Source organism: Centruroides vittatus, unplaced genomic scaffold (genome assembly GCF_030686945.1).
Source record: "Centruroides vittatus isolate TY-2023 unplaced genomic scaffold, ASM3068694v2 contig_329, whole genome shotgun sequence".
Taxonomy (NCBI): Eukaryota; Metazoa; Arthropoda; class Arachnida; order Scorpiones; family Buthidae; genus Centruroides; species Centruroides vittatus.
This window is the reverse complement of record NW_027122113.1, coordinates 3260312-3277314: the sequence shown is the minus strand read 5'-3', so window position 1 is coordinate 3277314 and position 17003 is coordinate 3260312. Positions and strand designations below refer to the sequence as shown.

The 17003-nt window shown below is 28.3% G+C and overlaps 1 protein-coding gene across 1 annotated transcript in view; it reads left to right on the top strand.

Moving 5' to 3' along the window:
- Nucleotides 1-13702, top strand: part of LOC136973790 (filamin-A-like) — a 76239-nt gene extending 62537 nt beyond the window's left edge. Inside the window, 16 exon segments of the mRNA XM_067268556.1 lie at nt 2057-2177; nt 2402-2469; nt 2472-2544; nt 2621-2749; nt 5087-5260; nt 5685-5843; nt 7417-7620; nt 7702-7854; nt 7939-8067; nt 8272-8538; nt 8617-8754; nt 8844-9089; nt 9233-9403; nt 9490-9705; nt 12603-12800; nt 12895-13702. Of these exon segments, the coding sequence (XP_067124657.1) occupies nt 2057-2177; nt 2402-2469; nt 2472-2544; nt 2621-2749; nt 5087-5260; nt 5685-5843; nt 7417-7620; nt 7702-7854; nt 7939-8067; nt 8272-8538; nt 8617-8754; nt 8844-9089; nt 9233-9403; nt 9490-9705; nt 12603-12800; nt 12895-13079 (2631 nt within the window). The 3' untranslated portion in view covers nt 13080-13702.
- The last annotated feature ends 3301 nt before the right edge of the window (nt 13703-17003 follow it).

The following is a 17003-nucleotide window of genomic DNA, read 5'->3' as shown; positions in this document are numbered from 1 at the left end:
CTACCAATACTTTCCATATATATTGATAAAAATAATTTATAATGTATTCAATAAAAGGTGAACATGACTATATTTATTTTTATACCCTCTTCATTATTTAAATTTATTAAATTCAGTTAAAGTTACAATTTACAATTTCAAATAGCAAAATGAAATAAAATTCAACTTTAGTGCAATTAAAATCAAAACATTTGTTGAGATAAATACATCATCTCATATCCTGTTTATTAAAATGTTTATTTTTTATTACTAGATACTAACAAGCATTTCAAGGAAATTATAAAAAAATAAACTAAGAGTTTAAATTGCATCAGAAGAGCTTACATTTGAAAAATTTAACTATACTTATGAAATGAAAAGCAACATGAATAAATGCATGCATTTAAACAATTGAGGGAAAAAATGTTTCTAAAGATTATCCTGAAGGAGTATTTAAAGTTGTTTAATTATTATATTTTAGTCAAATTTTATGTAGTGTTTAATTTTTTAGATTTTAACATAGAGAATTATTGGTCTAACATGTAAATAAGAGCAGGAGGAGTTCACTAAAGCTAAATGCTCATTACTTAAAAAAGTATATTATTAAAAGAATTAAGTTTGAAAAATCGGCCTTCAATGTTAGAATAAATCAATTTTAATGTCAGAAGAATATTTTGTATGCATTTAATGATTGTCCGAATTTAAAAAAATTTTTTAATCCATAAAACACCTTTAGTATGAAAACATATTTTTTTCATTAATAGTGTCATAATTTAAATTAGAAATATAATTATAAATATATAATCTAGATATTAGAAAAATTAAATATAATAATTTATTGAATTCATAATTGTTTCTTATTGTTACTCTGATAGTACACTATATCATAACAGTTTTTAAATGTGTGATAAACAAAGTATACATCTCAATGTAAAAGATCAATAATTCAATTAAAATATTAACTTTGATTATTTACAGTATAGTGTATTTAAGATATTACATCTCACTCAATATATGCATATTTTTTTATTGTTGCTACTGCTTTATTAATTTATTTACTGTACTTAAATTGTTATATTTAAAACAACTTTTTGGTAGAAAATTATGTGCAGATGCATAAGAAAAGTTTATTTTTTTCACAAGTAGCAAATATTCAATGAATTTCTGGTTTCTACAAGATCAAATTCATAATTATTAAATGAGGTTTATTATATTGAAGAAATACTAGAGATGAGGTATATGATGTACTGTTTAAATAGGATATGAATTATGTCGCATGTTTGAAAAAAGTTTTTTACTAAGAAAAAAATAGCTTTGGTTATTTTCAAACTTTTAATAACAAGTAAGTTTATTTACAAAATTATATTTCTTTTTATAAATATCTTAACTACTACTTCTTCACTTCATTTATCCTGTTTGATAAATGGAGTGAAGAAGTCCCAACTACGGGGGTTCTGTGCACCTGTTATTTGTAACATAGAATAGTCGGTTTATGACTGAATACTGTTTTTGATGCCAATTTTCCCTCTTTATCCAGACTTAGGACTAGTCAGAGCTGTTGGAATTCTTAGTGTGATTAATGATAGTACCCACTCTTTCTTGCTGTTTCTAGCCTGAATATTAGCTGGTCCAATGCTACTTAAATTTGGTGACCTAGAGAACTTGTGTGTTCAGCAAGAATTGCTTTGCTCTTTTTTTATGAATTGCTTAACAAGAATTAAATATTGAGAAAAATTAAGTTGATAAAATTCGTATTTTAATAAACATTTCTAATACTAAAAAATTACATTTCAATCTGAAATAATAATTTTTAATTCTAAGTACATGAATAATTAGATAAGTTATTTATTAGACTTTGCATTATTTAATTGTTCATTATTTATTATTAATATGAATATTTTTATCATATTTTATAAATCTAAATCTTTTTATTTTTAATTAAAAAAAATATATCTTAGTATTTATATCGTGAATAATAATAATGTATCCAGAGTATCTAATCTAATATATATATATATATATATAATAATTAGTATTATATGAATAGTATGTTTAAAGCATTTTTTTAATATTTCAGGCTGTCACTGAAGAGGTCCATAAGAAAACAACAGTTAAACAGACCACAACTACAAAAACAGAATATCGCTGTGTTCAGTTACAGAATATCCCTATCCCATCTGTCAAAGGAAAGGTTACAGGTTAGCATCATTTTATAACATATTTAAACCTTAATATAGAATTAAAGTTAGTTTCACTTCAGAACTAAAGTCTCTAGCATCAGATTGATTATGTATCATTCAGGATGTTTATATTATAAATTTTAATTCACAGTTAAATTAATATTTAAAAACTTCATAAATAACTATTTATACAATATATATATATATATGAATCATAACTTTATTCTTTTATTTTTAATTAGCTGAAGTCATCATGCCATCTGGAAAACAAGATAAACCTGTTGTTGTTGATAATAAAGATGGTACAGTTTTAGTGTGAAGTATGATCCAAAAGAAGAAGGTCTTCATGAATTGCATGTTAAATATAATAATGAACATATTCAGGGTAAATAATTACCATTAATTTTTCAATAAAAGTAATTTTGTTGTTTTTTTTAAATACTTTAATTTTCAAATTTTAGGTAGTCCATTTAAATTCCATGTTGATACTATAACTAGTGGTTATGTCACTGCTTATGGTCCTGGTTTAACACATGGTATTGCTGGTGAATCATGCAATTTTACCATCTACACAAAGGAAGCTGGTGCAGGTAATGATTAATTTAGTTAAATATTAATGTCAGATCTACATTATATCCACACTAAAAAATATTATATTTATATACATATATACAAACAATATTAAAAATATCAAATTATTAAGTAAATATCAGTTTATATTAAACACATTAGAAAAGTAAAGGAAATATCTTATTGAAGAAATCAGAGTTGTATTATTGATATGTAGATCTCAGCAGTTTAAATGGCTTTTATTTATTACGTACGTATAACTATAACATTTAAAAATACTAAAGCATTTACATCAATTTAAAGTAATGTTTTCCAATTATTTTTAGTTGATACTTTATTACTTTATCAGGAAACCATGACATTATCCAGGAACACATTTTACATCCTCCAGAGAATCAAAATCTATTGGTTGAAAAACACTGACTAAGACTACAAAATATTTATAGAACCAGAATTAATGTATTTTTTGGAAGTACTGAAGTCATTTTTTAAATTTGTTATATAACATAAGGGAGGTTGTTTGAATTTTTCCATTATTCATTTGAAATAGAAAATATTTTTATACTAAAATTTTTATCAAGATATTTAGAAATATTTATTACTTTTTACATTAAATAATTTTAAATCTTATTTTTATCTTTGAATATTATTATTTTGAACTCCAATAAGAATTATTTACTTATGATTTGTTGTTTGATTCATCTAGAAATAGCCTTCAACTAATTGCCAAATTTTTCCCACATTTGAATGGAGGTGTATAGTTGAGTCAGTTGTTATGGAATCAACTAGACAAGCCTTCATTTTAAATAAAAGACAAATTTAGCATTCACTTAAATGATCTTTCGAGTTATTTTTAAAATTTTACGGTAATTAACTTGAATTTTTCATTTTATGAAATTTTAAAGGGCAAAATATTAATTAAAATGACAAAAATGGAATGGATGTTAATATAAGTTAGTGGAATATATTTAACCAAGTTGTCAACAGTTTTAGATTTCAATATTGTATTTTAAAAGATATCAATATTTGTGCTTACCATGTTCATACAATGGTGGATCTATATAATGGTTAATAGGGCTTGAGCCTAGGGTCCCAAGACATAACACAAAGTATGTACTTGTTAAATAAGTAATAAAGCATAGATATGTAAAACAATAGTAAGAATTTCTTGTTAAAATGTAAAAAATAATTGTAATATTGCTATTGGCTATATTATGCCTACTTAATTATTCTACTTAATTAACTTTTACTTAATGCTTGTAATACTTAGTAGCATTAATAAAATTGAAATATTTAAATTTTAAAAAACATTTCTGTACTGTTTCAACTAGATAGGATCATTAATATTAGTTTTGTAGTTGATTTTTATTTTTTGAGAGAGAGAATTAAATTTATAAAATATGAAAATATACTAAAACTAGAAGATTGACCAATTGCATCATCAATCTTAGATTAATGGTTATTTAGTCGTTAATAGTTGTAATCTTTATTATGTGTTTATTAAATGAACTGAAAATGGATTGTCTTAACTGCACTGAATTGAAAATACAGCTGAAAGTATTGTGTGCAGCTGGCAGCATTATTCGAATGCACATGTCCAAAGAATGACCTGTTTAATAATGTATTTTCGTGACAGCTTCTGGTTAAATTTTCAATATACTACATTGAAATTAAAATAATGATGTGGACACAAGTTTTTGCTGGATATAGTGCATGTAATTAAGTTTGTTTAAATACAAAAATAATTATGAGGCTTTTTTGCCAATAATAGAGGTGGTTCTTGGCTTTCAGAAAGTTACTCTTTTGTACATAACACTTTGATATTTCTAATTCTCTTTTTGTGCATTTACAGTGGCATTTAGTTTATATTTTGCACATTTCATACATCACATCATTTGTTTTGTTTTTTATTTTTCTTAAGTTTATAAAAACTTACTTAATGTTAAGTAAGAAGTGGTAATACACAATTATTATTTAATGTCTGCTTATTAATAACAATTGTTTATCTGCAGAGTATTAAACTGCACTAACATCATAAATAATTTGTAAAAATTAATTTTTTTTCTGTTTTTCTAAGTGTTTCATTCATTATAACATATTCACTGCAAACAATCAAACCTTCACTATCCAATAAGAGATTTTATAATTTTTTTTTTAGTTCTTTGAGAATGGAATTCTCTTTATAATATGCAAAATTATCTTCACTTTCAGACATTGACTCTCACACAATGCTTTCCTAAAAATGTGTTTTAAATATTTCCCTGATGGAAAATTTTCTTGAAATATTAAAATTAATAATAATGTCTTCTTGATTCCAATTTTATTTATATTTTTTAATGATACATTATTTTTTGTAGGTGGTCTTTCAGTTGCAGTTGAAGGACCTTCTAAGGCAGAAATAAGTTGTAATGATAATAAGGATGGAACTGTTGGAGTTTCATATCTTCCAGTAGCTCCTGGAGAATATAAAATTATGGTGAAATTTGCAGATAAACATATTAAAGGAAGTCCTTTCACAGCTAAGATTACAGGTTTGTTTTATTTGTAGTTTATAGAACATTTACTTTTATTTAAAAAATAGTTATCATATAAGAAAAGCATTAAAAATTATTTTGAATAACAAATAACAATAATGCTGTAGAAATCATGAATTGTTTATATTTAAACTATTTTTTAAAATCATAAAATGTTTTGAGTTTGCAAGCTGCCCTATCCCCCGCATAAAAACAGGTTTGACTGTATTATTTATTAATGGTTTGTTTACTAATTGAGATAATGGTTTAAAAAATAATTTTTTTATGCTAAATCTGTAACTATTTTGCACTTAATTAAATAATTTATTCATTAAGAGTAGTCATCTTTTTTCAGCTGTAATAAATTTATTGAGTATTTTTGTAAATATGAACAATTTAAATTTCTTGCAGTGATTATATTTATGTTATTTTTATTAACTAGGTGAAGGACGTAAACGTAATCAAATTTCTGTGGGTCACTCTAGTGAGGTTTCATTAAAGGTCCAAGAAAAAGATATTAAAAATTTGAATGCCAGTATTGTTGCTCCATCTGGTTTAGAAGAACCATGTTATCTTAAAAAACTTCCTAATGGCCACTTAGGTAAATCATATATATATTTAAAGTAGATTTTGAAAGATAAGTGCATTATAAATCTATATTAAAACTAAATAAAGTTTTGTAAAATAAAATTTATATTTTATGATATTCATAATTTGTAATTAACACTTCATGCTAAAAGAACAAAAATTAGGATGAGAGTTTTGTTGGTAATCATAGAGTAGCATTATTTAATCTGACTATAGTTTCTTGATGTCAAAATGGAATGAGGAGCTGATACATATAGACCCTCTCTTATTAAAATTTCTCAGGAAATATAGATGAGTGCTATTAACAATTTGTTAGTACATTATTAGTGATAAAGAAGATTAAAGAAGCTATAGTTCCTAGAAAACAAATACTAATTCTGTCAAATTATTAAAACTTTAGAATTCTAGATTCTTTTCATTGTTTTGTTAAATATTTTGACACATCTGTCAGCTACATTGATTTTTTTTTCTTTATTCCATTTCTTCAAGTGTTTGGTTATTATTATGTCAATTGATCAAATAACTAAATTTTATCTGTTTCTGTTTGTGTAATATGCTCCTTAGATTCACTGAAATTATTCTGCACTTCTTGCTATCTAGATATCATCTTCAGCAGTATCCATTCAAATTTATAACCTTTATTAATGCAGAATAAACACTTTCTGACAAATCATCAGTTTGTAATACAATATAATGTATCAAATATACAAACTAGAGAGTGTTTTGCTCTGAAAAATGTACAAATAAAAATTTTTATTAAAAGGGTCCAGGACAGAGCAAAAAAAAATCATTGTACTGTTCCTTTAAAATAATGTAGTCATCCTAGCAGTATTTCATAATTACAATGAAATACTGCTAGGCTGATTACACCATTTCGAAGGAACAGGAACATGGCTGATCAATGAATCTTTAAAAATAACATTGTTATTTCAAATTCTTATGAGAAGCACTCTTCATAGTAATTGAAGATTGATTTACTAAATGCTCATTTTGAATATGCATATAAGGATTAATACTTTAAACATTAAATTGAAGTCTACCTATAGTTAAAATAACTGGAATTTTTCCCTATTAATATAGTAAGATGATGAAAATGTTTACAGTTCTGATTTTGATGAAAAATAATTTTGATTTTTTAAATTTTTTGAATATACATTTATGACAGTTTTTTTTTTTTTTTAACTATGTTTGGATATTATTTTCCTTCTACTTGTAGAGTTGAATATATACCTGTAGTTTTATTATTCCATTTCAAAAATATATTAATTTTTATAGTAAGCATATGAAAATGATCTATATACATAGTTAATTACAATATTTCATTCAATTTTATATAATAAATTTTTAAACTATTTAACTATAAATGTACAGATTTATATAAAATAATAGTAATTGATATTTATTACGAAGTTGTTACAATAAGAATTGCCATTTTTCTATCAAGTACTCTCTCTCACAAATTTTGTATTGTAATTTTGACATTGGCTAATATATGATGCTAAAAAGGAAGCTTTTATACAGATGAATCATCAATGTATTTTGTTATTTATAAATATGTTAATTATTATAAAAAATTCTTTACTTAGGAATTTCATTTACACCTCGAGAAGTAGGAGAACATTTGGTAAATGTTAAAAGAGTAGGAAAACATATTCAAGGCAGCCCATTTAATATTAATGTCCTGGAAAGAGAAGTAGGAGATGCAACTAAAGTGAAAGTATCTGGAAATGCTTTAAAGGAAGGCAAAACTCACACAGAAAATGAATTCAAAATTGATACAAAAGAAGCAGGTATGTAGATGAATATTTTATTATACTATTCTCTCTTTCTGATATACATATATAATTTATTATCAATATTTTAATTTTTAGGTTTTGGTGGCTTGAGTTTATCCATTGAGGGACCTAGCAAAGCAGATATTAAATGCAAAGATAATGAAGATGGAACATTAGCTGTTACATACAAACCTACAGAGCCTGGTTATTACATTATCAATCTTAAATTTGCTGATCATCATATTCCAGGTTAGGATATCTAGATTTATTTTAGAAAATATTTATATTTAAAGCACTTTTAAGATAAATTCTAAATGCAAATTTTTGTTACAGGAAGTCCTTACACAGTTAAAGTATCTGGAGAAGGTAGTAACATTCAAAGAGAAAATATTAAGAAACAAAGAGAAGCTCTTCCAGTTACAGAAGTTGGTTCACAGTGTAAACTTACATATAAATTACCAGGTAATAACATAATAAATTTGATAAATCAGATATTAAAAAAATAAATTTTATCAAATTTTCATAATCTTGACAATTTTTAACTAAAAATAAGTTCAGCATAATGCTGAATTGGAACTGATCTATCTCTTGTCACCACTGCATGTACTAGTCTGTAAAATATTGTATTGTTTACAATCATATTTATAATAAAACCAAAATTTTTAGGAACAAATGCATTTGAGATGGCAGCAAAAGTAACATCTCCAAATGGAGAGACTGAAGATGCAGAAATAATGGATTTAGAGGATTGCTTATACGCTGTTAACTTTGTACCGAAAGAAGTTGGTGTACATATTGTCAGTGTTCGCTATAAGGACATCCACATACCTGGTTCACCTTTCCAATTCACTGTTGGTCCTCTTAGTGATTCTGGCGCCCACAGAGTTCATGCTGGTGGACCAGGATTAGAACGTGGTTGTGCTAATGAGCCATGTGAGTAGTTTGAATTTTAATTTTTGAAATAATGAATGAAATTCATTTTACTTAAAAAGATTATTTATTTGTAAATAGGTGAGTTTAATGTATGGACACGTGAAGCTGGTGCTGGAAGTCTTGCCATCTCTGTGGAAGGACCATCAAAAGCTGAAATCGATTTCAAAGATCGTAAAGATGGTTCTTGTTATGTTTCATATGTTGTGTCAGAACCTGGTAATATACTCATATAAATATTTTATAAATAATAATGAACTGTACTATTATAAATTTCAAAATGTTAATTAATATTCCTATTTGTTTAGGTGAATACCGTGTCGGTATTAAATTCAATGATCGTCATATTCCTGACAGTCCTTGCAAAGTTTATATCATGCCTCAAGTGGGTGATGTTAATAAAATCATGTTAGGTCAGGTACCAGATGATTTACAAATAAATAAGCCCGTTGCTTTTTATATTCAAATGAATGGTGCTAAAGGAAGTTTGGATGGTAAAGTTCTTGCACCATCTGGAGTAGAAGATGACTGTTTCATTATTCCAATTGATGAAGGTAATTTTAAATTATAATATATCTTTAAATTTGTTTCAAATGTAAGCATTTCTGTAACTATTTTCTGTGTAGATCTTTATAAATATTCTATTTTCGTCTGTGTCTTTTATCAGTTAATAATGGAATTTATATATCTTTATCAGATCAGTGGGCTTTAAGATTTGTCCCTCAAGAAAATGGCATTCACCAAATTCATATTCGCTGTAATGGAATTCACATTCCTGAAAGTCCTTTCCGTGCCCGTGTTGGAAAAGATGATGCTGATCCTGCTGCTGTCAATGCTACTGGAAATGGTTTAAAAGAAGCAAAAACTGGTAATTTTTTGTTTTAAATATTAAAACTGAAATAATAATTATTTTATATTTAAAATATTTTTAACAAAAATATTTTCTATTTTAAGGTACCAAAAGTGATTTTATCATTGACACATGTAGTGCTGGAGCTGGCACATTAGCTGTAACAGTAGATGGTCCATCAAAAGTAGCAATGGATTGTACAGAAGTTGAAGAAGGTTACAAAGTCCGGTATACTCCACTTGCTCCAGGAGATTATTACGTCACTGTAAAATATAATGGTTATCATATTGTTGGAAGTCCTTTCAAAGTGAAATGTACAGGTAATTAGTATTGTTGAATTTAACACGTACCTGAATCTGTTACCGGTGTTGGTGAAATGAAAGATAATATCGTAAACGTTTTCGAACCTTAATAGTTCTTCTTTAGACAATATGTAAAAAGATAAGCGATGGAACACAGAAAATAGAACATGGATATTTAAATAGAATCAAATCCACATCTCGTGTAAAATCGTTGGATCAGACATGCACAATTATGCAGGTAGACTGCAATTAATTTTTGAATTTGAATTTTTATATTTACATTGTTTAGGTCAGAGGTCCTGAAACTTTTTGACTGTTAGCCCTTTCAAGGATTCATCATTCTTTTATCAACCCCGTTTTGTTTTTTGCTGATACAGTTGATGATAAATAAATTTTGGTTGCCAGTATTAATCCATACACTGTTTTCATAGAAATGATCTCCCATATTTAGTGTGCAAATTTACAAAATCCTGAAGTGTCTTATGCCTAGTCCATTGGAATAATAATTTTTAATTAACTACAGTCAAACCTTGGTTTTTGAATGAATTATTTTTCAATCAAATCAGTTTATGAACAGAATTTTGAACTCATACTGGCAGGAACAGATTAATCCATTTTATATTTATTTTTATGGGAAAATTTGTTTTGGTTTTAGAACAACTTTTAGGAATGAATTATGTTCAAAAACTGAGGTTTGACTGTATTTTCAATCAACCCCAAAAATATCTTATCATCCTGGGGGTTAATATTGACAACTTTGAAGACCCCTGGTTTAGATGTTAAATTAATAAGCATTGATCTCAATGGAACTTGCAGGATTTTGTCTTTTCTGACAAAAACATAATAAATGAATTGATTCATAAAAGTCATGTTCCTTAACAAGTTTGTTTCTACTTATGATTCATTAGTGAAGATAGTATAAACTTGTATTTAAAAAACAGCAAAACTTCTAACTACCCCAAAACACCACAGAAGTTGGAACATTAAATAATAACCTTAAAAATGGCTCAAACTCTACTTCCTGCTGATAACTTCTAGAAGAGATATATCTGAAGAGTGCCATTTAAGAGGCTGAAAACATTTATATGCTGAAGAAGCTATTAGCTGGAAGTGATAGAAATGGATAGTGTTCGAGGGGGTTTTTAAAGTAATTATCCTAAAACATTCAATTCCAGATAATGTAGCTCTTGCATCTTAAGGAGAACTGTCTGTCTTATTGCATATTGACTGTATTTTTGTTGTAATGATTAAAATAATCTTATATGATAAAAAACAAGGTTTTCATCAGACCAAGTTTAATGCAAGACTGATCACTTGGAAGACAATTCATAAAAATTAGGCTTCTTGATCAGATCAGATTAGTCTTGAATTAAAATCAGTCTGATAAGAACCATGCCTTCATTTGTTTTTTCTGTTCTAAGATTATTTTAATCATTATAATAAAATTGATTAATAATGATTCAGCCAATATAATGTGTGGACAAAACAGTTGGGTTTATGTGATATACATTAATGGACTGTAGTTATTTCAATGTAATAAGACTATAAAAATAAATTTACTAGTGTAAAGCAAAACTTTATTTTACAAAATTATGATTCAAAAAAGTAAAGAAGAATAAAACAGATCTCAGGAGAGACATATGTCCTTTCTGACCCTTTCCTGTGAATATCCTTGATTTATCTTTTAATAATAATAATATTTTTTAAATATTCTTTGAAAGTTTAGTTACTATATTCCAAATTACCATATATTACATGCATATCTACAAAAGTAAAAATGAAAACAACATTAATTATATTTTAAAATACATTAAACCTTTAAGAAACATTCTTCAATCATTAATGTTGACTATATATTCTAAAATAAATGGTTATGATTTTTCATATAAAAGATAAATAAGAATCTATCAGTATTTGGAGAGTTAAATAATTTGTGTAATGTAGCATCTGGCAATATACGTATAACAGGGTCATAGAAACAAGTCTGACCAGTTTAGCCATGAACTGAATCACTTTTTGCTGCCATTATAAATACAGTTCTAATTTCAAATTACTTACTAGTATGTAACACTGCAGACTAATCCAATAGACTTTTCCACAGGGGAATAGTCATTTGTTAGATATTACTTCACCCTGATCTGCATCATATATATCTCTGAAATTTATAAATTAGAAAATTTTTGAAGTATCTAGATAAGCATTGAAAGTGAAATCTTCATAAAGAAACTATTTGTAGGAGACCATGGCTGTAATCATAGCAACTGCTTTCAAATTTTATGCTGGACTATTTTTTCCTACAGCTCTATAATGTGGAATGGTTTTATGACTGTTCTGTTTTTCTTTATCAACTATTTCACCTTTTTTCTAATGAATTTGAAATGACCTATGGATAAAGTTGGCCAAGATATGAAGCTAACTGTGCCAATTCCTTGTATCATGATGTAAGAAAGAAGTGACATTTTTAGCACTGTACTTTAATTGTATAACCACTGCTCTCAAGTATCAATTCTTGTATGAAATAAAACTATTTTTTCATGTCTTCTACCTTTTTAGTAAATCTTTTCAGGATTGTTTTTATTTTTAAAAAATAGATGGTTTGATTGGTAAAATTCAGTTTGACTTGTAAAAATTTATAAAATTCTCCTTTAAAATGTTCAGATAATTTTTTTAATTTAAAAGGGAAAAGTTGGAATAATCCTGTTATAAGCTTAAAGCTCAATTGATAAACTGATTATTTGATTGCAAGAATTTTTAAAAAATTAATTATTTATTAATGTCTTAACTGTTATGAAACCACATCAAATTAATCCTAAGTTAAATTATCATTGGTGTTAACATGTTTTATAATAATATGCATATGAAAAATAATAATCGAATGTAATTTTTTGAAACTTATTTATATTTGTTGTTTACAGGAAATGCTGTTGCAGAAGTAGGTTCTAAAGAAACATCTACAGTAGTTGTAGAAACTGTTACCAAACATGCTAAACAAAGAGCAGATGTGTTGCCACGATTTAAATCTGATGCTTCTAAGATTACCAGCAAAGGAATGGGTTTGAAGAGGGCTTTCCTTCATAAACAAAATCAATTTCAAATTAATGCTGGTAGTGCAGGTAAATAGTTATAATATGAAAACATTAAACTAACCATTTTTTAAATAATATATCGTCATTTTTCAAAAATTTTCACTTAATCGTTTTCTTTCAGGCAATAATGTTTTATACTGTGCCGTTTACGGTCCTAAAGGTCCTAGTGATGAAGTATTTGTAAAACATTTGGGTTGCAATATGTATCAAGTTTCTTATACAGTTAAAGAACGTGGTGATCATGTAGTCATTATTAAATGGGGCGATGAAAATATCCCAGGAAGTCCTTTCAGAGTGGAAGTATGAGCAATGAAGACTCGATAGAAGCTTTGCTCTTTTCATACTGCCTTTATATGTTTGTTCAATGACTGCAATTTAAAAAATCAAAAAAAAAATAAAATTAAAACCCTTTGTTTCTTTTTATTATATGTATGAAAGTGGGGGGAAATTGTTATTTAAAATTATAAAATGTGATAATTTTTTTGCAGTCACTTGTACAGATTTGTGTGTATGAGATAAGTCCTTCCCCATCAGGTGATATTAATTCAAGTACTTCTGTGTAGTTGGTATATAAAATAACACCTTTACAGTTGTTTATTCCAAGATATGCGGCATTTCTTTACTGATGTGTAATTCTTTCAACAGAGAATTTATTTTATTGTTGAAAATGTTGCTAAATTTCTTAAGCTAGACTTATTTTAGTGCCATAATTATTTAAATGCTTTTTTATTATGAAAAATTCCAGTTATAATGTATAGTTTATTACCATAATTACAGTATTTGCTATGTTAACAGTCATGGTGCAAGCAAAGATACTTAAATTTGTTTTGAAAATTTATAAATTAAACTTCCCAATTTTATAGAAAATGGGGTAGGGCTATTGTTGAATTCATTTTTTGACTAATAAATGCAAAAAATACTGTACATTATTTATTTCCAGATTTATCCTTTAGTTTTACAATGATATCATTATTTGTACAATTAAATTTATATTATAATTTTGTATGGAAGTCAGGAAAATACATATACAGTCACTTAACTGTTCAACAACATTGTCCCTTAAGACCTTAAATTTAGAATAATTCACCACTGGATAGATGAATAGAGAATTTCATATTTGCATAGCTGCTAGCTACACTGCTTATGCTAGTAACATGTAGATTATTGGGCTGCAGTTTGAAAAAATTGTAGACCTATAAATTCCACTGCCATCTGTCAGTATGTCTACCTGCCCTTCCTTAATTTCGACAACGGAATTAATTAGTTGAAAATCGGGACCAGATATGGAAAGCTTAGGGGCAAGAGATGCCAATTAACTATATTTCAATTCAAAAATTTTTCCTAAAAGGAGTTAAATGCTCAGCACGACACTGTTGTTAAAGGAAAAGTATGATGTATAGGGGCAAGCCACTATTAATTTGAGGTGGAGAATGACAGGTATGTCAAAATCAGTTATAATTATTAAAAGAAACATTTGTTTGTTTTCTGATTCAAATTAGTAGTGTCTTGCCCCTGTACATCATACTTTTCCTGCTAGCAGTTGAGTGGTGCCTGTCATCTAACTCCTTTCAGGGTAAATTTTTTTAATTGAAATAACTTGACTTCCAGTGCAAATTGGAAGTTCGCATGTAGTTAATCGGGGCCTCCTATCCCTAAGCTTTCCGTATCTGGTCTCAACTTTCATCTATATAACGCCGTTCTCGAGATTAAGGACGGATGACAGTGGGAATTTATAGATCTACAATTTTTTCAAATTGCAACCCAAGAAGTGACTGTGTACTTTCAAGTTTCTTATTTATTAAATCTTTACATATTACATATTAATGTACTGAAAATGTATAACAAAAACTTGCATATAAATTACAAAATATATTCTGATTTACCTTGGGGATTCCCACTAGTTGCTAGCAATCTCCAAAAGGTTAATTTATCCAGAGGATTCATAAAGTACAGTATTGGTATTATTTGGGAGGTTAGTGGACAAATTTATTTTTATATTTAAAAATGTGATATATAGGAATTATTTAATATATTTTTATCATCATGGCTCTTCAATATATAGCCCAAAAGCCACAATCTGGACTTCAAAGCTGTTTGATCAGGCCAAGTTATTAGAGACATGTCTTATTTTCAACAAAAATATGACTATAAATAATTAATTTGCTATTTCAAAATATAATTTTATTAATATTTGTCAGATAAAGAAGTAAAATTATATGATTATATATGGTATCTATAAAGATCCCTTGGGACAGATACTTTTATATTTAAAAAAAAAAAAAAAAGGACTTTGGAGAAAAGAGAATGTATGACAGTCCTAGCAAGCAGAAAACATTCAAACAAAAATGTACGACTTTAAATAATATCCACATTTTAAAACTTAAATTATGCATAAATGTTAAATTCAATGTAAACGAAAACATCTAAATGATCAGATTGATCAAATAATAACAGTAACTGATCAGTTTAAATTTATAATTGACGATAACCAGCTTACAATAAAACCAGTCTAAGAAGTAAGACGTACCCTTCTACAGTACAAAACTGACGGAAAATAAATCAAAAACCGGAACGATTCTCTACATAAAATGTAGGCAGGTTATTGACTTAGAACAGTCAGTACCGGAAACGTCATAACGCGTTTGTCTAATCTGTCTAACCGGAAACGAACTACTGTTTTGGAATTTATTTATTGTATAACACTGTATAAAGCAGAAATTCTCAACTTAACAGCAGCTAAATTCTAAATCATAATGTAACTTTTCTGCTGGGATTATGTTTGACTTCTCAGTGGTCTGAACTGCAATACATCACTTTTTAAATCATACTCATCTTGGGTTTGCAGCCCCGTGTAGAGACAGAACGAGTCTCGACAAAATTTCCAAGCTCCCTTTGCTTCTCTCCTAATCATTTCCCCACCCTATCGATAATGACCCGACCGGATCAACCCACCAATCTTTTTATTTGGAGAGATTATTTTCTGTCCCCTCCTCCACGCACCAAAGCGATATGTTTTTGCAAAGAAACGGATTATCGATCCCCTATAAGGGTGCGACTATGCAGACGCGAATTTAGAGCGAGCGAGAGGTTGCGAGCGATTTAGTTTTCGCAAAGGAAAACCATGCACAAGCGAGAAATAACGCTGGCGAGAGCGAATTTCTGGTTTTCGCACATATCTGACATGTTTTGATATTTATCGCGTCTCGCCTCTTCTCGCCACATATTCTCGCTCGCGTCTGCATAGTCGCACCCTAAGAGTCCGGGTCCTATTGTGACAGCAATTACTTCTCCCCTCTCTTTAGGACTGTTGTTTTCCAGTCCCCAATAGGACAAAATGCAGGGGACGAGTAAACTTTTTTTTTACTATGACATACCGGATCTTTATGCTATCCAAGTAGGTGGAGTTTATTTACGACACGACACCAATACGGCATTTTATCGCGTTTTTATTCTATAATTATTAAATTCTCGCGTTTATGACGAAAGGAAGAAGCTTTCGGGAAGAAGTTATTTTTTATTTAAACTTAGTAATACTACACAATTAACTTTACGAGGTGCTCAAAAAGTATCGGACCTTTATTTTTCCCGCGTAAACCAATGACGCGCGGGAGGCCTCCTCCGGTGGAGATATGGAGGGGACAGTCATGCGTAGTCCTGAACTTTTTCCCGCCCGCAGGAAGCGTCAGTCGCTGGCAGTCGGCCTATGAGTGAGGACGTGTAGTGAGCGCTCGTCGGATTCGATTAAGTTGGAAAATGACTGAACAACATGAGCAGCGATATTGCATCCAATTTTGCCAAAAGCTAGGCGATACCCAAGCGGAAACCATTCGCACGATTCAAGAGACTTTCAGGGGTCGATGCCGTGAGATAAAGGAATGGTGCAACCACTTCAAAGATGGCCGCACATCAGTGGTGTGCGGCCATCTTTGAAGTGGTTGCACCATGATTATTGAATGAATGAAAATTATGCACTGATTTGCGTAATTTTCATTCATTCAATAATCTTACTCAAATATCGTTCAAATAAATCGACTTATATTAAGATGTGTTTGCACTTAATTTCAACCATCTTTGTACCACGGAAAACATTTTGATACAAAGAACCGAATGCTTGAAATTGTCATAGATATATCTTGAAGATAGTGTACGAAATCAGTCCAAATACACCCAGGGTGGATCTAGGTTTTCGAGCCTAGGGCTTATTCAAGTCCAATGCAGCCCCATTTTTTG